General features: G+C 40.2%; 1 protein-coding gene across 1 annotated transcript in view; it reads left to right on the top strand.

The window, feature by feature from the left end:
- Window positions 1-809: 809 nt before the first annotated feature.
- The window catches only part of LOC111153633 (transient receptor potential cation channel subfamily M member 6), a 160,518-nt gene continuing 139,300 nt past the window's right edge, over window positions 810-22,027 (top strand). Inside the window, exon 1 of the mRNA XM_022512777.1 lies at window positions 810-1,055. Coding sequence (XP_022368485.1) covers window positions 1,047-1,055 — 9 coding nt within the window. The 5' untranslated portion in view covers window positions 810-1,046. The remainder of the gene's footprint in view (window positions 1,056-22,027) is intronic.

Genomic DNA, 22,027 nt, shown 5'->3' with positions numbered 1-22,027 from the left:
TGGGTGAGATTTCTCTCCCCCACCCCTGCTTCTTCTAGAAGCATTTATGAAGGACTGATCCCGTAGTACTGGCTCTTTGAGGCAACCATCTAAAGAAAAAGAACATTCCGTCGATGACATGTGTATGCGTTCACTAGTTCTTCCTCCTCTTTCCGTGCCCCTGGTTTCCAGAAAGGCAAGAAATGGAGTTCAAAAAGGCACTGAAGTTTTTTTTTTTGTTTTTTTTTTTTTTAAGATTTTATTTATTTGACAGACAGAGATCACAAGTAGGCAGAGAGGCAGGCAGAGAGAGAGGAGGAAGCAGGCTCCCTGCTGAGCAGAGAGCCCCATGCGGGGGCTCGATCCCAGGACCCTGAGATCATGACCGGAGCTGGAGGCAGAGGCTTAACCCACTGAGCCCCCCATGTGCCCCAGCGCTGAAGTTTTTAGACTCAAGCATAGTGGGGAAGAAAACAAGGCTGAGGGAACCCAGAGACCCTGCCAACGTTTCCGATAAAACTTAGGAATTTTAAGAAAAAGGATCTAAATGACAGCCCATTTTTCAAGGTGGGGCACTGAAATGAAAGGTAAAAACAAGCCTCTTTATACTTCAGTGAAAATAACCACTAACAAATTTGGCAGAGGTTCTAAAGCCATTTTTATTTTACATAACTTAATGCCAAAGTCGAACTCAGTGCGCTGATCAGCTGCTCAGGGCAGCACGCTTAGCGTTGATGAGGTTCCCTCGGCCTGGGGGAGCTCCAGCAGAGTGATGACGACAGGAGTGTTAATCATTGCCCCAGCCAGGCAATCTTAGTCACCAGTTCCTGCTGAAAGTGAAATCACCCCCTCTGGTTTAAAAACGGCTAAAAACATTTTACTCCGTTCACTTGCCATTTCTCCCTTTCAGGTTAAGCACATGGAAATTTGTTCAGCAATTCTTTTTACAGCACTATTTCCATTAGTTGCTCCCACAAGCTGGAGTTTATCTGATTGCGCGGTGGATGGAAACTTCAGGATAAAATTCAATGGCTGAAGGCTGAGTGAAGTTTACCCTGGCTGTGGTTATGAAGAGGGTAAGTGAATGAACCTCTTTGTTGCTCTTGTGTTTATTTTCTCTTACACGAGATTTTACACGCCATAAAATGCAAAAGGCATACTCTTGCAATTACAGTTAACCATTGAGATTTGCTTGATGACTGTTTTTAAGTGATCACAGGCCAAAACCAAGAAATTAAAACACACAATTAAGCATGCATGCCAAACAAAATTGCTTCAGTTTCCTCTTGACAAAAATATTTTTATTAATTAAACAGCCTGTTTAGTTAATTGAACTGTTAGCAAAATGTCTTTCTGCGTTGATGGAAGGTTGAACTGTTCAGTAAACAGATTTCTTCAAGGCCTAGAACAGTCCTGGGTGCATAGAAGATTTTGTGGAAATAGCTAATGATTATTTCTCCTCTTTCTCTCTCTCTCTTTTTTTACTCTGCACTACATTAATGGGTTATAAAAGGTATTTTCCAGTCATTTGCATAAAATCTTATGTACTTGATACATCAGTGATGAATGAAAAAGAAAGTAGAAAATAAGGCTTGTACTTAAAAATAATTTCACATCTTTCGCACTATGATTCAAACTATGATTCTGTTTTTGAGAACACTTCTGAGTGTTCAAAAATTACTGCAATTACACATGTTTTACAACATTGCCTGTCATTGTGAAAACCTGGAAACAACCAGATAAATGTTCACAGGATGAACAGGATGGTGACTAAATACACTGGAATACTATGTAATCATAAAAAGAATGAAGAGAATCTGTATTTATTAACATGAAACCAGCCCAGATTGTATTGCTAAGTTAAAAAAAGCAAGTTTCTAAAAAATAAGGCATTAGTAAGTATAGCGTATTTTCTCCTTCTTCTTCTTCTTCTTTTTCTTCTTCTTCTTCTTCTTCTTGTTTTTTGTAAAAACAAGTACCACTATCTACGTATACAAGTCTGTAGTAATATTCACCAAACCATTTACAGTGGCTACTTTTGGGGCACTGAATACAAAAGTTTTCTATCTATTCTTAGTCATTAGAATGCAAGTAGTAGGGATATTGTTGTATTTAGTGCTAAAACCTCAGTGTATATAAATAATTGTGTCTGGTACATATAGGCGTGCGGTAAATAGTGCCGAATGAATGAATGCATGAATGAAGAGATTTCTATAATATTTCAGTTGTTGAGACCTGACATGGGTAATTTGTAAGGAAATAAATTCACAAAATACCTTAATTTTTAAGTATAAAAAGTGATTTAGAACAACTTCCAAAGCCTCTAATACTTCTGTCCCACTTTTTGCAATACTTTCCCTCATTTTCCTAGTTAATTTTGGTTCAAAGGAAAAGAAAATGTTGTAGTTCCTATGCTCACCTAAGAGCTTCTGCTGAGGCTTACTTTGGGTTGGATGTCTGCCCTCAGAAATCTGTGCATCTCACCTCCCAGATTGCTGTTTATCTTCTTACGCACATGCCATCCTTCCAATTTGATTACAAACCCTGAAGATACCCTGTCTGACGATCTTTTCTGTCCTCTATACTTAGCACAGGGCCACCCTAATAGTAGGGGAGTAGTTTTGTTTCTGGGTATTCTTTCCAGAAACATCTGCGAGGTTCTTAGCGGTGGAGAACTACTGGAATCCCTCCTCATAAGCCAAGCATTGCATACAATAGGGCCCCGGTGTGTGTTTGTTGAATGAATCACTGGGGCTTGATTCTGGCACGTAATCTCTGCATACACAGGTGATGAGATTTGGTTTTGAGGGGGTGGGAAGAGGCTGTATCAGTTTGGAATTGTTTCCATTGCCAATAACAGAACACCTGACTAAACTGGCAGAAACAGAAGAGAAAGGGAATTTATTGGTGCCCATGGCGGTTTGTTAGTGCAGCTGGCTTTAGATATGGCTACCCACGGTAGCCATAATGACATCTCTGTCTCATACTCTGTTCTCAGGCAGACTTTCTCTTTGAGCTTGTAAAATGGCTGCCCAAATCTCTTCAAACTATATTCTTTTGATTGCAATCCAGTGGAAAACATGTCTTTTGTTTCAGCAGTCCTACCTGGAAAATGAAATCAGGACACTCATAAACCAGCACTGAGTGTACCCAGGAGACTTCCCATGCACTGGTTTCATGAGCTCCGAGGGCGAGGAGGAAAGCCTCAAGCAGGCCAGGTGGACTGAGGGGACAGCTGGAGCCCCGAGGAAAAGTCACGGCTGTTGCCATTGGAAAGGGGAATGGATGCCTGATAGTTGAATGGCAAAGGTCAAATGCTAAGGAAGATGACTATATATCATTGTTTTCTTTTCCATTCTCCCTAAATATACACAAATATGAGTAAGTAACAGATACAAGAACCGATCAACTCTAGCTCTGTAAAGATGCACATATCGGCACTGTTACAAAGGTAGCAGATGGAAAGATGGAGGGAGGGGCTATCTGAATTGGGTAAAGCCAGAATCGCAGTGTAGAGCAATGACTCTCAAATTTGTTCCATACCGAAATTATCTGGGGATCATTCTGATGCTCATACCACTCTTTATAACCATTATCAGAATATCTAGTGTCAGGACCCAAGCTTTAGTACTTTCAAGCTCCCAAGTAAACTGTACTGTAGTCAAGTTTGAGAACCAGTGGCCAAGAGAGATGGTTTTAGAGGTACCAGAAAGTGTGCTTTGAATGTAGTAGATCCTCAATAAATAATCAGATAATGGGATTTACAGGCAGAAAAGAACACGACTGAGCACAGCAGGGGCTATTTGTGAACTGGTTACAGTGTGTAGACATCACATTCTTTTCTCAACATATATTTCTCCCCTCATAGTCAGGATTAAAAAATATATGCCTCTATTTACAGTGAGGAACTAGAGGTTCAAACAGATAAAACTTGTCAAAAGGCTAACCAATGAGTAAAATAGGTCCATTGGGCCCCACATTGCATATTCTCTCGCAACGCTCCACAGACATGGTTTAAAGGTGAAGTCAGATGTTGGATGTAGCAACTAAATTTATCTGACTGAAGAATTGAGTATATGAAGGCAGTCCTGGAAAATTGAGAAAGGTGACATTATCTGCAGCATGGATTGGCAACCTAGGGCCCATGGGCCAAATCCAGTCCACAGCTGTCTTCATAAACCAAATCTTCCGGGGACACAGCCATGCACACTCTGGACATATTGTCTACAGCTGCTTTTGTGCTATGCTCGCAAAGCTGAGGGTCCTAACAGATAGCATATGGCTTGCAGAGCCTAATGCATTTACTGCCTAGCACTTTGTAGAAAAAGTCTGCTGACCTGTGGCCTAGAGTTTACATTTTTGTGTGATCAGCAGTTCTGGGAAGGGATGAGATTGCCATTATCCATTCAGGACTGATAATAACTCTTAGTGTTGTATGAGTAGGATTCTCCAAGCACCCACTCATTCATTCAATCAGTTAACATTTCCTTTCTTGAGCATTTACAAAGTGTCAAGCACTCGGAACTCATAGTCTATGAGGCAGATAAAACAGCTGAAATACAGTGCAATAATTTCTACAATGAAAAATAGGATACTGAGGTATGACAACTTTTCTCTCTGTGTCTAGGCTACATGAGGACAGGCTTTGGTTCTGTTTTACTTATCATTGTGCACTCAGCTTCTAGCAGAGTGCCCAGCACTCAACAGTAGGGGATCCGTAAGCATTTGATGAATGAACTAATGAATGAATCAGTTAATATGATTGAGGTAACCATAGGATGCTAGGAGAACATACATAACCCAAACTCTGAGAGGATGAGGTCAGGTTATGAAGCTGAAGTAGAAAAAGTAAAGGGGGGTTGGGGAGCAGCAAAGAGAGCAAAGTGGTAGGAGATCAGTGGCCTCACCTTGGCCGTCCACCACAAAGTCTATCACTCTGGGACTGGATGGAAAGAGAACTGCGAGCCTGAGCAGTATTTGGTGGGAGATTTGATGTGACAAGTGAAATAGACAACTCTGTCCGGTTTTGACTCAAATACCTCCAGAAGCTTCCTGCTGTCTACAGGATAAGATCAAGTCCTCCAGAGCTTGTTCGCTTCTAATTTAGTTTTATTGCCCTTACTTTCTTATGTCATTTCCCAGTGTCTAGTTTGATGCTTTCTGATTGCATTTCATTTGGTCTTAACTGTGCTTTCTAGAGAGATATGCTTCCCCCTTAGGATGTCTCTTCCTCTCTCTCTAGTCTATACTGCTCATCCTATAAGGCCCAACACAACTATGGCACTTCAGACAGATTTTCTTCCCACCCACCCTGAGCCTCGCTGACACCTCGCTCATGCATCTGTGGATTCCATCACACATCGACACCCACCACTCATTCTCAGATTTAGTGATCAGGACTGCCTTGGGCTGCTTCGTGCCATTTCATGGGCTAATGCTTTGCAGGAAGGTTCATTAGAATGTGGGTTTCCAGAAAGAGGGAGCAGGAGAGGTTTCCCTCATACTCTCTTAGTACCTAGAACAATATGTACATAATATTTGAGTAGACACTTAAATACTTATTGAAAAAATACACGAATGAGTCAGATGATAAAAAGTCATGAGGTTGGAAATGCTGCCAAAAAAGGGAACTCAGAGAATGGAAAATAATTAGAGGAGATGCTAATAAGATAAGTATTTATAATTAGAGGTATTCGCAAAAAGTATAGGTTTTGAGGGCAAATATTTAAGTTTATTTAAAAAAATTTTTGGTAGAAATCCAGATGTGGAGAAATGAATTAATTGACTTTTCAGTTTAGGGCAATTAACCATCATTGATCTGTGTAAGGTACTGCCCTTCTTTTTTATGTATTCATTTGTTTATTTACATATGTATTTGTTTTCCTTACTGTCCTCTTTACCTATTGCCATTCCCCTTCACTACCACAGGAATGGCTCTAATGTGATTGATGTGTATCCTCTTTTTGTGTCTGTTTATGAAAACTTCCTTTTATTTGTTTTTTAACATGTATTTAAAACATTTATATATGGGGTGATATGTTACGAATCTCAATCTGCTTCTTACCTTTTTAATGAAGCATTAGGTGTTGAAGATCTATACATATTGCTGTAGTTAGACCTATTGTTTCTGTTGCTACATCATACTTCATGAAGTGAATTTTACACCTCCAATGATGGAAACCAGCACTGCCTCCAACTTCTGTTACTACACATTATGATGAACAGCCTTGTATTGTTCCCTCCTAGACCTAGTGTGAGAATTTATTTGGAAAAAGTCTCCAGGAATGGCACTGCTGGATCACAGGGTAAATGTCTGTTTAATTTGATTAAGGAGGACTAGATTCCCCTGCAGAGTGGTGGCGTTAGTTTATGCCCATGTCCCCTCCCTGCCCCATAATAGAGTTTCTATAAACTATAACCCTACTAATACTTAGTGTTACCAGCTTTCTAATTTTTGTTATTCTAACAGTTAAAAATTGATATTTCATTGTTGTTTTAATTAGTGTTACTGTGTTTATGAAAGAGTTTCAAAATCTTGCTTGACTCAGTTTCTTTGAGTTTTTTTCCCCATAAATTACCTCTTTGTAAATATTTCTCCATTGTTTTCCCAAGGGAATTCTTATCTTTGTTGTTGTTAATTCATAATTAAGTGCTTATTAAGTCATTTTTTCAACCAAGAAAATTAACTTAAACTGTAGCATTGAATCACTTTGCTGAATACCCCTTACTTAACTTACTTTATTATTATTAAACATTATTTCTGATTTTGAGGAGATAGCAATAGCTGTATAGTTATTAGATCTTCCTAAATCCCCACATATAAAATACATGGTAAAAATTAAAACGCATGAACAACATTTGCTACAAAACTAAGTTAGACTTCAGTCTCTCTTTTGGCATGTAAGGAGATTAGAAGTTGCTACTCCTGATGCCACAATAAGAAAATAGCTGAACAAACTGAAAGTTAACAGCTGCTCTTTGAAGAAATGTCACTACTTCTGAAACTGAAATGCAAAGAGAAAAAAGGAATGAAAAAGAAACAGATATCTGGTTCTCTGAGACAAGTGCAAAATGTTTAACATATGTGTAATGGAGAAGTGGGAAGGGTACACAGAAATATTTGAAGCAGTAATGACTGGGAATTTTCCAAAATTCGTAACAAACACCAAATCACAGATCCAGGAACTCAGAGAACACCAAGCAAGATAAATACCAAATTAAGTGACAAGTAAGCACTAGGAAACCCCAAATACAACCGAGTGGAGAGAATTGCCAATAACCAGGCTGTATATTATCATTATCTATGTGGGAGATAGCAAAGGGAGGCAGTGGAGTGGCAGGTAGAATAAGAACAGGAGAAACTCAAAGGAGCCAACAGATAATCACTGAAAAATATGGTATGTTAATCAGACCAGCAGATAAAACCAGGAGGGGTTTGCCTACACTAGGGAGAGGCGGTGAGTGGCCTTGTCGTAAAACGCAAAGAGACTTTTGAACTCTCAAAATGGACCCTCTGTAGTTTCTTTCCAGAAGGGTCCAAATAGGAGAAAAAGCTACTGGGAATGAAACCAAAATTGAGCAAGAGGAGAAACCAGAGAAAGAAGAGAAGCTCCCAATAAAAGTTGGAAGTTGGGGGTGGAGTCAAAAAATCTCAGAGTTACCATATTTCTGTACACTACATGGAAACCATAAAAGAGGGAGCTCTGTGAAGACTTAAAAACTGTCCTAACTTTTCCTCCTTCTAAAATATCAGGAAAATTCATTTTACATAAAATGAGCAATAGCAAAGTATTGAGTTAAAATCTCACACAAAATTGCTGTAAGAAATAAAGAGAATGAGAGTCATGATAACATCTTTAGACAACAAAAGTGTCTCAGAAAATATGATTAAAAATAGATAAAAAATGTAATGATTTCAAAACACACTAATAGGCAATAAGGAAATAATACAAGCCACTAGAGAGGAATATAAATCAGAAATAGAAAAATTCAGAAATGAGGCAACAGGACTTAAGAAAGAATAAATCAACAAAAAAATTTTAATGACTAGAAGATATAAGAGAGTACATAAACACAGCAAATAATGTCTTTATAGAAATAGAAGAATTGGAGGAAAAATAGAAAAAGGAGGAAAAAAGGAAGGAGGAAAACAGAATTTGAGGGGGAAAAAGAACAAATATTGAAGATAGAGATGATTTGACACATGGTTCATAGGAGTTGCTGAAGAAGAAACCCTAAGTAGGAGAACAGAACAAATACTAAAAAGTATAATTAAGAAAAGGTATAATTTTAAAGATTTCCTGAAACTAAAAAAAAAAAAAAAAAAAAAAAATTGAAAAATGTACTAAAAAAAAAAATTACGAAAAAAAAAAAAAAAAAAAAAAAAAAAAAAATTGAAATCTGTACTGAAAGAACACAGTATGTATCTGAGGGCATTGATATAGAATAATGATGACCCAGTCTTATTCTGGTAAAACTGATGAACTTAAAAGGAAAAAAAAAGCACATAGTAATCTTTGGTCATCAAGGAAAAAAATATCATGTGAGGTATAAGAGAAAGAAAATCATATTATCATCAGACAGTTTGACAGCAATAATCTATGCCAGAAGATAAGGCAATAACATATTTCTGATACTCAATGAAAGCACCTATGGGCTGAGGATTTTATACCCAACAAAACTGGCCTTCGAGTATGAAGCGCATAAGCTGTTAGCAACGTGCCAACGACTCAGAGAATATTGTTTTCATGAGCTTTTCCTGAGTAATCTACTAAAGAACAACTTAACCAAAATGCTGTGAGAGACATCATCATGAGTACTGGTGGTGGCATTAATTATACTGTGTGATTACTTGTAGAATTAATAATGAATGAGCTTTAAAAAGGGACAGTGTATAGTATGTAATAGCTATGTGATCTGAGAATGGAGACATGGCACAAGTATGGAAGAGGGAGAGAATTATGGTGGCATGGGCAAATTTTTTTCAGAAATCAAAACATGAGTGATAGTATTGGAATTGGACTGCTGTGTTTGCATGGGATAAAGTAATGAAAACTTAATGGGTATTTTATTTTATCGACTCTGTCCTTGAGAAGCAAGATTCTTTGTGTAGTTGAACAGTATACAGATTTAATATAAAGGAAATTAAATAAAAAAAATGTTTAACCTGAATTTCAATTGTAAGTATGAACTAACAAGATATTTTATTTCTCGACTGAGGAATTCTAGAAATAATGACCAACCAAGCTCCACAGTGGCATCTAGACTATGGTCTTCCTCAAGTGAACCAAGACTTCTTAGAGAAATAGTTAATTCTAGTTTTGGAGCTATCAAAATTAAAGACTATTAGAATTATCTCAAATAACTCAAGAGACAATGAGAAGAGGCCCTCACTGACTAGAAATGGGACAGATTGAGTAGATTGAGTTTCCATAATGGTAAGAATGGCAGTGGATTGCAAATTGCTTATCTGGTGCTGTGTAACAACTGTTCTGAAGCCTTGCTTAAAGCCAGATGCATTATATCACACAGTTTCTCAAAGTCCGGAGTCCCAGAGCAGCTTAACTCCCTTACCTCTGTCCCAGAGTCTCTAAAGAAATTGCAGTTAGGCCGTTCACTGTACGTTCATTTGCGTTTGGGTGTGGAAGTGGACACCAGAAGATCACTCCTGTGGCTCTTGGCAGGATGCTCCTCCTCTTCACTGGCTCGGCCTCTCCGCAGGGCTGCGTACAATAGGACTTGCCTCTGAGTGCAGAGAAACAGCGAGAGCAATGCAGTGTGAGTGAGCACCAAGGATGGAAGCTCCCAACGTTTACAGCCTGATCTCAGAAGTGACACACCGTCACTTCTGCTGTAGTGTATTGGCTACACTGACCAAACCCCCTCCTTTGGGTAGGGGACTGTGCAAGATGTGAAGGCCAGAAGGCAAGGAGCATGAGGGGCCCTCTTGGACTCTGGCTTCTACAGTATGAAACCCATCAGATACGTTTAAATCCATGAGTTCACAATAATGTTCAAAAACCAAAAGCCTAGCTGGTCTCTTGTGGATGACAGCCGGCCGTATGTTATCTTGAGAACTGGGGAAATGAAAGAATCAAGCTTTTCTATACGAACTATAACTAGAGTGTTGAGCAAGCAGAGTAGATGAGTGAAGGATTCTTTTGTAAAATTATTTCAGTTGGGGGTGCCTGAGTGGCTCAGTGGGTTAAGCCTCTGCCTTCGGCTCAGGTCGTGATCTCAGGGTCCTGGGATCGAGCCCCGCGTTGGGCTCTCTGCTCAGCCGGGAGCCTGCTTCCCCCTCTCTCTCTGCCCGCTGCTCTGTTTACTTGTGATCTCTTTGTGTCAAATAAATTTTTAAAAAATCTTAAATTATTTCAGCTAAAGAAATGAAATGATAGGGTTGAAATTTTACATATTATTACAACCCCCCAGTAAATGAATGAATGTGGGCAGTGAACGTGAAATGCTGCTGACAATAAAGAACAAAGAAAACCAGATGCATGTGCCATCGACAAAAGACCACGTGACCACCCCGACCTTGCGGAAGGGACTGAAGCTGAGTCCCATCAGGCCTGTGGATTCATTCGTCAATTTGTCGTGGAAGCAATAGAAGGAACACATTGAACTAGACGGCGAGTGTGTCATCAGCACACTCCAGACGAGGAAATCTCTGTAGGCCAAGCGGCCTGGGTTATTCAACAGAAAAAGTGAAAGGAAAGAAAGGGATGGAAGGGAAATACAAGCAACCTAAAAGAGCAATTTTTAAAAAATGGGCAAGACTACAGCAGCTAGGAATGCATTCTTGGTTGATAAAATTAGATAGAAATGCATGGAAGTTATCAAAGCCAGGAAAGTGGAAGAAGGAAGGGGATTACTATGTAAGTCAAGACAGTGGTTGCTTTGGGGTGGAGGACAGGACTGTGATGAAGGTAGGGCATGTGGAGAGGCTTCTGGGTGGCTGGCAAACTTTTATGTCTTGACCCAGTAGGTAACTATCAGAGCATTTACCTCATAATCACTCACTAATGTATTAATTTGTTTTATGTGATGTCCTTTATCTGTGTTTTATCTTATGATAAAAAGATTTTTAAAAGTTTCCGAAGATAATGTGTGACCATAGTAAAATATTCAAATAGTGAAAAGATCTATAAAGTAAAAATTTGTTCTCCTCCCCAACCTCAGTCCTTGAATTTCTTTTCCCCCAGAGGTAGCCACTATCACCTGCTTCTTGTGTATCTATCCAGAGAGATCTCATGCATATAAAATCTCACACATGCATGCTTGTTATATATGTATGTGTGTGTGTGTGTGTGTGTATGAACATATGTAATATGTATAATTCCCTCTCGTTTTAAAAGCATAAATGGGGGGCACCTGGGTGGCTCAGTGGGTTAAAGCCTCTGCCTTCAGCTCAGGTCATGATCTCAGGGTCCTAGGATCGAGCCCCACATCGGGCTCTCTGCTCAGCAAGGAGCCTGCTTCTCCCACCCCGTCTCTCTGCCTGCCTCTCTGCCTACTTGTGATCTCTGTTTGTCAAATAAATAAATAAAATCTTTTAAAAAAAGCATAAATGGTAGAAGTAGAAGGCCATGCACGTGTTCTGATCTTTATTTTACTGAATATTTTGTAGACTGTTCTCTATCCCCTAGGGTCAAATTAGATAAAACCGATAACATCAGTCCTTCTTCCCAGGCTGCAACCAATATATTTTGACCTGTAAATAGAGTTTAAATAAGCAGGTACCTTTTCTAAGAATATACTTTATATTGTGTTCCTAGTTTCTCAATGTCGAGCTACTAGTCATATTGATTTTAAAGGTATACCTTCTTCGTAAAACTTAAAATGCACATGTCCTTTTTTTTTTTTTTTTAAACCCAAGGTTTCGGGTTAAACAAACCTGCTCACCCTTTGATAGACAAGATAACCCCAAGGGAAGGGTGGTGGATTCTAGAGCTAGCAAAGTGCTCCTTCAGCATTTCCCTGAGTGAACTCAAAGGTATTTTATGGCAGGTGCCAAAACAACCCACGTGTGACTAACCTTTGTGCTTCTCAGTTGATAACCACCTGTTTGTGGTGGTAAGTAGGATTAGAGCAGACAGACATGCCTTTAAACTCTAATCTTGGGCTAGTAAATATTTTCTGGGCATCAGATTGTATTCTTAAAAAACAAAAAACCTTGGTGAGTTATTTTAACTATATCTCTATTTCCTTTAATATTTTTTTCTTTTTCAGTCACCTAGGTAATATCTGTTGCGTACTTACCGTGCACTTAGCCCTGGGCAGCATCCCAGTATACCAAGGAAGGAGGTACGAAGACAGAACTTATAGTCTTGCTCGGGATTTGCGATACACACACATATGAAACAGCTAGGGAACAGGAGAGTATTGTACACATCCGTGTGTTTGTCTCGGTGGAGGCAAGCACGTGTTAATACATGTAACACACATAGAAATACACATGTATGCCAAGTGGTGTGGCCTGGATGATTAGAAAGCAGGCGAGAGTTTGGGAATTATGTGAAGGGACGGTAAGCCAAAGCAGCTGGAAGGTGGTGTGAATCTGGTTGTTGGGCAAGACTCTGCATGGAAAGCTCTGGAACTGAGCTTTTATTTTTCTTCTGAAATGATTATAGATTCATGGGCAGTAGCAAGAGTGGCACAAAGAAGTCCCAGGGACCCTTTGCTGAGCTTCCCCTAATCATAACAGCCTACATATAACTATAGTACAAAATCAGATCTGGCATGTGGACTGTGGGACAATCTATATGTCCTTTCCAAGTTCGCATGCATAACTTCTGTGGAACTGAGCTTTGATAAATGAAGTTCAAAAGACAAAGAGGAGGAATGAGGAAAAACGCGAATAAGCAAAGCTCACAGGGTAGTTGCTTTCCAGAAATGTCCTCTTTCTCTCTCCTTCCAACTTGTAGGCATCCCACAGAATCCCATGTCCATTAATCACACCTCCTTCCCCACCAGGGTTGGCTTGATACCTCCTCTTCACAAACACGATGTGTTCTTATTCCAGGGGTCCAAACACAGGCTGTCTCCCTTCCAGAAATCATTTGCTCTATGAGGTCGTTTGTTGGGAAGTGGTCCGGAGCCCAGAACTGATTTTCCCATGGATTCAGAGCTGCATAGGTGATGGATCCCCCAGCCTCTCTCCAGGCCTGTGTAACTCAGAACGTAACTAAGCACTCTTCAGAGCCCTATCTGTCATTGCGGTCCATGGTGGCAGTGTGGGGCTTCTGGAAGTTAGGGAGAAGGATTCTCTGCTGTGTCAGATGGACTCCTGTCTTAACACGTCCCATTCTATTGCTACAAAGCGCCACTGTGTACAGTGGGTAATGTTAAAGGGAAAGCCCTTTTATTGACTTTTTTAATCACACCAAATAAAATCTTTCGTAATTCAAGTACCAACCCACTTAGCCATCAGTTCCATAAGAGATAAGAAGTGTGAGACAGGGAGCTGATGAGGAGAACTAGGCAAAGAGATCCTGAAGAGAGCTTCTAGAAGGAAACTTTGAGAGAAGGAATTACCAGGGATTCCTTCTTCGTATTCTCTTTCTGTCCCCCTTGTATCTTCCTGAATCCTCCGAATTCTCTACAACTAAGCCTTAGAATCAGAAAAATCAGAGTGCTTCTGGGGTGAAAGGTGCACGCAGGTTTGTGACGTGGTTTCTAGCACGGCTAGGAGGTGAGGGGACCCCGGAGGGTGTGCTCCTGAAGGCAGAGGTAAGGCCCTTTCCAGCTCCAGCAGCTTCCCGTAGGAGCTCCGAGTGCACGCAGCACGTACACGATTCAGAACTTCAGAGGAGAGGTGTCTACGCAGACAAAGAACAGAGGCCACCCTCTCTTTGGTTTTCCTGATGAAATCTGAAGGCTCCATGGGCACCTGCGGACAGAGGCCTACCAGAGTCAAAAAAGGAAGCCAGTTCTTTCTGGGTCACAAGTCCTTTAAACCCTTCACATCATCATTCCAGAAGAAGTTACTCTGGAAACCTTGCACTTCCATTAAGGCAGTGACAAACACCCTGGTCTTTCAGTTCTTGAACAGAACCTGCTAGCCCTAAGTGTTTGTGCTCAGCCAGGGGAAGAGAAGGGCGGGTCCAGACACTCTCTGGGTCATAGCCATCCGGAGAGCTTTCATTTTCTTGGGTGGTCCTGATACTGATTTGGTCCCATGCTCATGACTATAGATGCTTTTCTATATCTGCACAGAGCCTCAAAGAGCAGTGATGGGGCTCCCTGTATCCTCTCTGTGCTGTCCTACATGGGACTTTTTTTTTTCTTTTCAAATTTTCAAATTTTTATTTAAATTCTAGTTAACATAAAGTGCTATACTGTTTTTAGTGGGTACACTCCTTAATGCACCTAGATGACCTACCTAACCCATCCCCCAGCCACCTCCCTCCATCAGCCCTCAGTTGGTTTTCTATCATTAGGAGTCCTGGAGGGGACGTTTAAGCCTATAAATACTTATGTCAGTCCCTTTTTATTTTATTTTATTTATTTGAGAGGGAGAAAGTATGTGTAAACGAGAGCACAAGGGAAGGGGACAGACTCCCCTGATCCCAGGTTGCCAAGATCATGGCCTGAGCCCAAGGCAGACAATCAATTGAGCCACCCAGGTACCCCTGTCAGTCCCTTTCCATATAGTTTACAGCCCACAGGAAAGTATGTGTCTTCTAATCTCTGCTCATTTTACTGATGAGGTACCTTATTTGCAGTAATCTTACTCTCCTTTTGTGTTTTTTAATTTCCATTATGCTAGTACAACTTCGTAAAACGTTTTATTGAAGTATGATACGCACCCTTGCGCAAGTCTGGTTTCTCTCTGTAGATACAGTCATACTGGTCTAAGCATACTAATGCCATAAAAAGTTAAATGTTTCACTTGCTTTGTTCTTCATACGTTTTTAGTGAGAATTCCTGAACGGCATAAAATATACTCAGCCATTTACATCTGTGTCCTGATGACTTTTAAAGTAAGAGAGGGTAGTTTGGAGCAAGCGTGATACTTTACTAAAGAGTTATAGGTAATAAAGTTCTTATTTACACTTAGTTGGGTGGAGTAAGCATTTCTTGCACACTGGGCCATGCAAAGGCTCGGTGATACAAAGAGAAAGAAGTGGTTCCTATCTTTACAACGTACAACGATACAGTCAAAACAAAAAGTGGTGAAAGATGTTGAATGAATATCCCTTTTGTCACTGCACCAAGGGGGAGTCTGTAATATTCAGAGGTCATAGCAATTGGGAAGAACCTCTTGGCTGAAGGGAAGGCGGGTGTAGGAAGAACTGTGGGGTGTAGGTAGAAGGAGTACATAAACATGGACCCTTTTGAGAATAAAAAAGGGTGCTATTCATATTTATGCTTGTGTAAGAGGTATTATCTGGTTCTCTTTTAGGGCAACAAGGAGTTATGGTGCCCCTCATCAAAAGGCCAGATTTAGGGAGAATCGTCATGAATCCAAATGGTGGAAAAGTGTATTAGTTTGCATGGCTGCCATAAATGGATGGCCTGCAGGATGGAAATTTTATTGTCTTGTGGTTCTGGAAGTCAAAAGTTGAACATTGAGGTGTCAGCAGCGTTGGTCCTTCTGAGAGCTGTGAGGGAAGGGTCTATTCCAGGTCCTTCTCCTTGGCTTGTCGGAGGTTGTCTTCTCCCTGTGTCTTCACATCATCTCCCCTCCCCTTTAAAGATTTTATTTATTTACTTGACAGACAGAGGTCACAAGTAGGCAGAGAGGCAGGCAGAGAGAGGCTCTCCGCTGAGCAGAGAGCCCGATGCGGGACTTGATCCCAGGACCCTGAGATCATGACCTCTGATGGAGGCAGAGGTTTCTGAGCCACCCAGGTGCCCCAAATCTAGGTTTTAATAAGTTGGAGGGGAGGGAATAAACAAAATGAAGGATCATGAGAGAGATAGAGACTTTTACTTTGGGGAATTATTTGTGCTCTAAGAGTCTTCTTTCCAGGTAGGTAATAAAGATTGGATGCTGGTGATGGAGGGATCCTCAAGTGACAGTTGACTAGAACATACTGAGCCATGGGATGCCATATCTGGAAGGTACAACAAACAGACTGGCCACATTTTAGCACAGTAATTGATAATTCTCTGCTGTGAGACCTGATTTCATTTACTAATGAAATTAAAGCTATTTTACCCTTCTCCTGTCCCCACAGGGACTTTATGGTTCAGAATAATGAATATGATGAATTCTGAGCTCTGTGGAGGAACCATCATGAGTTAGTTCAAAGTGTCTATAGCGACAAAAATTTGGGGGCACATTCAAGAAATAGCATAAAAAGTTGAGTGGTTATACCTGCAAAGTAGTATGTAGATAAAAAGTCAGGGAGAGGAATATACACATTGCTTGGTATAGGTATTAGGGGCTTAGATAAAGAAATATTAGACCTTCATGTTCTTGCAAAGTGTAAGCTCTTGTCTGTGTCATTACTATAAAAGGCCAATGGGAAACTTCATAAGCTATGACAATATGTGGATTCCTGCTGAAATTAACATAGAAGTGTTTTCATTCTTATGTTGTTGCTCTTTCATCATTTATCTTTAACTCCGTAAGTATTGAAGAAATAGTGGTGCACACATTTCCTTGGCAAAGAAGAAATTGGCATCAGGGTTGTCTGTTCGATTGAACAGCTATAGCCAGAACAAAATTATCCCAGCCTGTGTGGTTGAGAAGCACCGGGCTACGGAGTGTAATACATGAACCATAAAACATAAAAATAATAGCACTGGTACTGAACTTTAGGCTCAGATGGTCTGGGATATGAGTGAAATTCATGTTTTATTCATCAGGGAGAATAAATGATCAGAAAAAGTATAAAATGGGAATTTTAGGTAATCCCGTGAGTCATTCCAAGACATGTGAAATTTTCACTTTTAATTAATTTTAAAAATTGTAAAAATAATAAGACCACAGTACAGGATACTTGGAAAAACAAAAAGGAGACATTTCCAATTTTTTTCTATGTAGTTTTTTTTACATAGTTGTACTCAACATAATATATACTCTATTCTAGCTCCCTTTTTGGCCTTCTTTTAGAATCTTCATTGTTAGCAGTTTTCAACAGCCACATAATTACACATCTAGTAATTTAATTAATAGTAGTAGTAGTAGACTTTAATAGTAGACTTCTAATAGTAGACTTTCAGCTATTTCTAACATATTATACAGTTTTGATATAAATATCTTATTCAAATTAGCATCATATATAAGATTTTGGGGGGGGCGGTGAGAGTTCTAGATATGATCTTCATGGGTCACAAGATTGTGAAGCCTTTTGTGACCACATTTTTCTCTTAGGTGAGTAAAACAATCTCCATTTTACCAGAGCTGTGAAGTTCCCAAGTGTAGGCCTTCAGTGGGCCCAAAGCTTCTGCCTATCCCTCATGTCAGGATACCCTACGCCACCATCGTGGGAAGAAAGACCATGTGGAGAGACCAGCCAGCCCTCAGAACCACACAGCCAACCCTCAGGATTTATTTACTTAAGATGGCTAGATAAATTTCGTGGTTGGATTATAGTGACTCCAGATTTAATATCTAGACATAATGACCTTGTCTCAAAAAGGTTTGAATTATTATACCTTCAAGGATATTACTGCAATGCTTGGGCATCTTTACCATTATGTAAATCACACTCAATTTGTTTAGAGATGGACATAATCTAAAGATCTCATCAGTCCTGGATGCCTGCGGTTTCCTTTGCTGTGTGGATCTGCTACCGTACTGAAAGTTAGTTGGAAAAAAATGATTCTTTGCTCAGAGTTTATAAATATTTTCATTGAAGTAACGTTAAAACAAAAGCAAAATGAAACCTCAGTAGTAAATAGAAGTTGAGATTATTCTGGGTAGGAACTCTAATAGGATGGAAACACCATGGGCCTTGGAGTCAGACAAACTGTTTTGGAATTTCAGTTTTACTTACTCTGGACAAGTGTTGACTTTTTGGAAACCCCGTTATTATGTAAAATGGTGGTTAATAATGTGTTAAATAAAAATAAGGCATAGGCCTGGGCGGCTCAGTCTCTTAACCATCCAACTCTTGATTTTGGCTCAGGTCACTATCTCAGGGTTGTGAGATCAAGTCCTGCATTGGGCTACATGCTGAGTGTGGAGCCTGCTTGGGATTTTCTCTCTCTGTCTCTGTCTCTGTCTCTCTCTCTCTCCCTCTGCCCTTCCCTTCCTCCTCTCCCCCTGTAAAAAAATAAATAAAAATGTAAAACATAAGCTGTGTATCAAAGTACCTAGCCCACAGTGAGTACCCAATAAGTAGTAATGTCTACCCTCCTTTATTCATGGCACACATTGATAATGTAAAGAATACTGCAGAAGGAATACTTAAAATATTATCAATTTAAAATGCTTTCAAAAACCTCTCATTTTGGTTCAAGGGATCCTATATATGATTTGTGTAACTTTCTCTGAGGTTCTAGTCATTTAAAAATAAGTTAAAAGAAAAAACAGTGCTGGATAAATGAGATAGATGTGGAGGGTTTAATTAGTTGGTTTCTTCTAGTTAAGCCATTTTTTTTTTTTTGTTTTGTTTTGTTTTTTTGGGTCCTTCAGGTTTCTCAACTAAAATGGAATAACAAAACTTCTTAAGCTACTAGAGTACTTGTTCCATGGATGAACAACTATGGTTCACCTTTCAGGGACAACAATAATAGGTTGAATAGTGTTTTTTGTCCTCTCCCCACTGCCCCACAGTAAAAAAAAAAAAAAAAGTAAAAAAAAAAGATCTAAAGGTTTAAATTTTTAATTTTTTTTTTTTAAAGATTTTATTTATTTATTTGTCAGAGAGAGAGGGAGAGAGAGCGAGCACAGGCAGACAGAATGGCAGGCAGAGGCAGAGGTAGAAGCAGGCTCCCTGCAGAGCAAGGAGCCCGATGTGGGACTCGATCCCAGGACACTGGGATCATGACCTGAGCCGAAGGCAGCTGCTTAACCAACTGAGCCACCCAGGCGTCCCTAAAGGTTTAAATTTTTAGTCATAGTAGACATTTCCTGTCAAATAGATATATTCTTAATTCTAATATATGCAAGTAATGAAAACTGACTTCTGATTCATTCAGTTAGTTACCCAACTAAATTGTAATGAATGCTCATTATGTTCAAGGTGTGTATAAAAACAAAACAAAACACTATGGACCTTTCCAGCCATGCACACCTGTGTTCAAATTTTCATTGGCTTCACACCTTACAAGTTGAGAAACTGGTGAGACTCACAAAGAAGCTTGCTGACCTTCTGTGAATCCTCAGAGATTCAGAAATTCAGAGCAGAGATTTTGTGTGGAAAAAAACTGAGGAAAACAATGAGAAAAGAAACTGAGTTATGTATTGCTTCAGAACAAGTTAACCCCCAAATTGAGTAGCTTCAAATAACATTGGTTGATTATGCCACAGGATTCTGAGGGTTGTCTGCGTACTTCTGAGGGCTGGCATCTCCACGTGGTCTAGCGTAGTGTTACATGAGGGGAAGGCCGAAAATGCAGGGCCACTTGAGGCCTAGACTCAGGAACTTTGGCACTTTGGCCATATTTTACTGGCCACAAGTCTGGTTCAGATTTAGGGCTGTGGAGAAGAGACTGGGCCTCTTCATGGGGCATGGGGAGGCTGTTGCAAAGTCCCATTGCAAAGAGGTGTGTGCTGGGATGGGAGGCGTTTGTGGTCATTGAACAAAGAACAGTATCCACTATGTTTGTATTAAAGAAGCTGAAGAAGATGGTATCTACCCGCTGGCCTGGCATCTCGTTACAGGTGCTCAATCAGTTTTAAGACCCTTCTTTCCTTCTCTTCAAGAATCATTCAACATTAAACGTGAAGGTACCGTCCTAGTGGAGCTTAGGTTTGGTGTCACTGTGAGGCACCCTTGAAACAGCGCCCATAGCTGCCTAAAGCTACCGAAGCATCTTGGCAGAACAACCTTGTGGGGCAGGATGTCCAGTTAAATTCGAATTTCAGATAAGCAATGAATAATTTTTTAATAGAAATATGTCTTCCCCTGTTAGTAGCTTGGCATATATTCTTCTAGAACTTTCCTGTGAATATTCCAACCTACATATATAAATCTTAAAAAAATGAAATGTTTTTTTTTTTTTAAGATTTTATTTATTTATTTGACAGAGATCACAAGTAGGCAGAGAGGCAGGCAGAGAGAGAGAGAGGAGGAAGCAGGCTCCCTGCCGAGCAGAGAGCCCGATGTGGGGCTCGATCCCAGGACTCTGAGCCGAAGGCAGAGGCTTTAACCCACTGAGCCACCCAGGTGCCCCAATGAAATGATATTTGCTTTGACTAGTTGCTGTTTTCCCTTTCCCTATCTGTGTACCTTTAGATCTAAGTCATTCTTCTGAAAGCCACGTGTGCTGCACAGCCTGCGCACACCAGAGTTGACTCATGTCAACGTTCACTGATGGCCGTGTGTGTTATTAGGGATTCCTCTCCATTACAGAAAGTGCTACTACACGTATCCGTACTGACACATCTTTGTGTATTTCTGGTGTACGACGTCCTGGGATTGGCACTGTGACGAGAAAGGGCATGCCTTGAATCTGGAATGTTAAAATACCTTCCAAAGGGTATCGTTTTAAACTGTCACCAAAAGTATGTGAAAGTTCCAATACTTCCACCTTGCCAGCCATCACTGTTTTAATCTTTGCTTACATAACAGGAGGAATAAACCATTTTCATAGCAAATAGAGAACTAAATTGGAAGCAGATTCCCTTTAGAAGCACTGAATAGGAGAGAAATTTATTCAGTGAGCAGAAGAAAACAGATCGCTTCCTTTCAAAAGGAAATTTGGTTTGTAGCTTGTTTGCGCACACAAATGCATGAAATTCAAACTCAACCCCTTGGGTTGAATAGGGAAGTCTAAAAACAAACAGTTACACAGGAATGGACTGGGAGGGCTGAATGGCATCCCTCATTGCTGGTGATACACCCTCATTGGACTTCTTCAGTAAATTACCCAGACCTTTAAACTTTCCCCACTGTGGAACCCACTCTAGCTTACCATATTTGCCACCACCCCCTTCAGAATACCATGCATTTGTTCTGTTTCCTTTATGCCTCAGAAAGGAAAGGGGTGACCGACCACCCAGGGTGAGGACCACAAACCAAAGATGATAACACACCCTGATGCCCTGGGGTCAGAGTTTCCCCGTGGTGCTCTTTCTTCTTAGTGCAAAGGAACAGAGCTTTTTTTTTTTTTCTCATTTTCTCTGCTGCACTGTCCAGAAGGGATGGGAAGTATTACTGCGCAGAAATCCCAAAGACCCTCACTCCTGTCCAAAGAAACCCAATCAAAACCAAGTCCAAGCTGAAACAAATTTCTTCAAGAGAAGAATGCACATGTATATATATATATATATATATATATATATATATATATATAAACTGCCCCTTAGTGGGCTCCAGTTACTGGGACTCGTTAAGATCTTGACACATTAAAAAATTTTGTCATACCCATTTTTCTCTGCTGCAAAATCAGCTGTTCCTTTCCATTTTGAAATTAGACTGACTTTAAAAGTTGAAATAGTATCGGGACGCCTGCGTGGCTCAGTTGGTTGGATGACTGCCTTCCGCTCAGGTCATGATCCTGGAGTCCTGGGATCGAGTCCCGCATCGGGCTCCCAGCTCCACGGGGAGTCTGCTTCTCTCTCTGACCTCCTCCTCGCTCATGCTCTCTCTCGCTGTCTCTCTCTCAAATAAATAAATAAATAAAATCTTAAAAAAAAAAAAAAGTTGGAACAGTATCTTAAAACCACATTGGGTCTGGAAACAAACGTTTACAATGCCCGGGATAAAAGGGAGGTCCGACAGAGAAGACGACATAGGAGTTAAGAGTGGGAAGAGGAAGAAAGGGATAAGGGAGGGCCACGAACGAGAAAATATAGCACTGTTTCTATTGACGAGGGTTACCAATGGCGCCCCAGGTACTGTTTCATTTTTGATTGTTCCTCCTCCTACAAACTCAAACTCCTTGCAGACTGGACAATGTCTTATTCATCTTTGTTTTCCCAGCA

Source organism: Enhydra lutris, unplaced genomic scaffold, assembly GCF_002288905.1.
Source record: "Enhydra lutris kenyoni isolate GAN:26980312 unplaced genomic scaffold, ASM228890v2 scaffoldscaffold33, whole genome shotgun sequence".
Classification (NCBI taxonomy): Eukaryota; Metazoa; Chordata; class Mammalia; order Carnivora; family Mustelidae; genus Enhydra; species Enhydra lutris.
The sequence above is the reverse complement of the archived record's forward strand: the minus strand, read 5'-3'. Positions and strand labels throughout refer to the sequence as shown.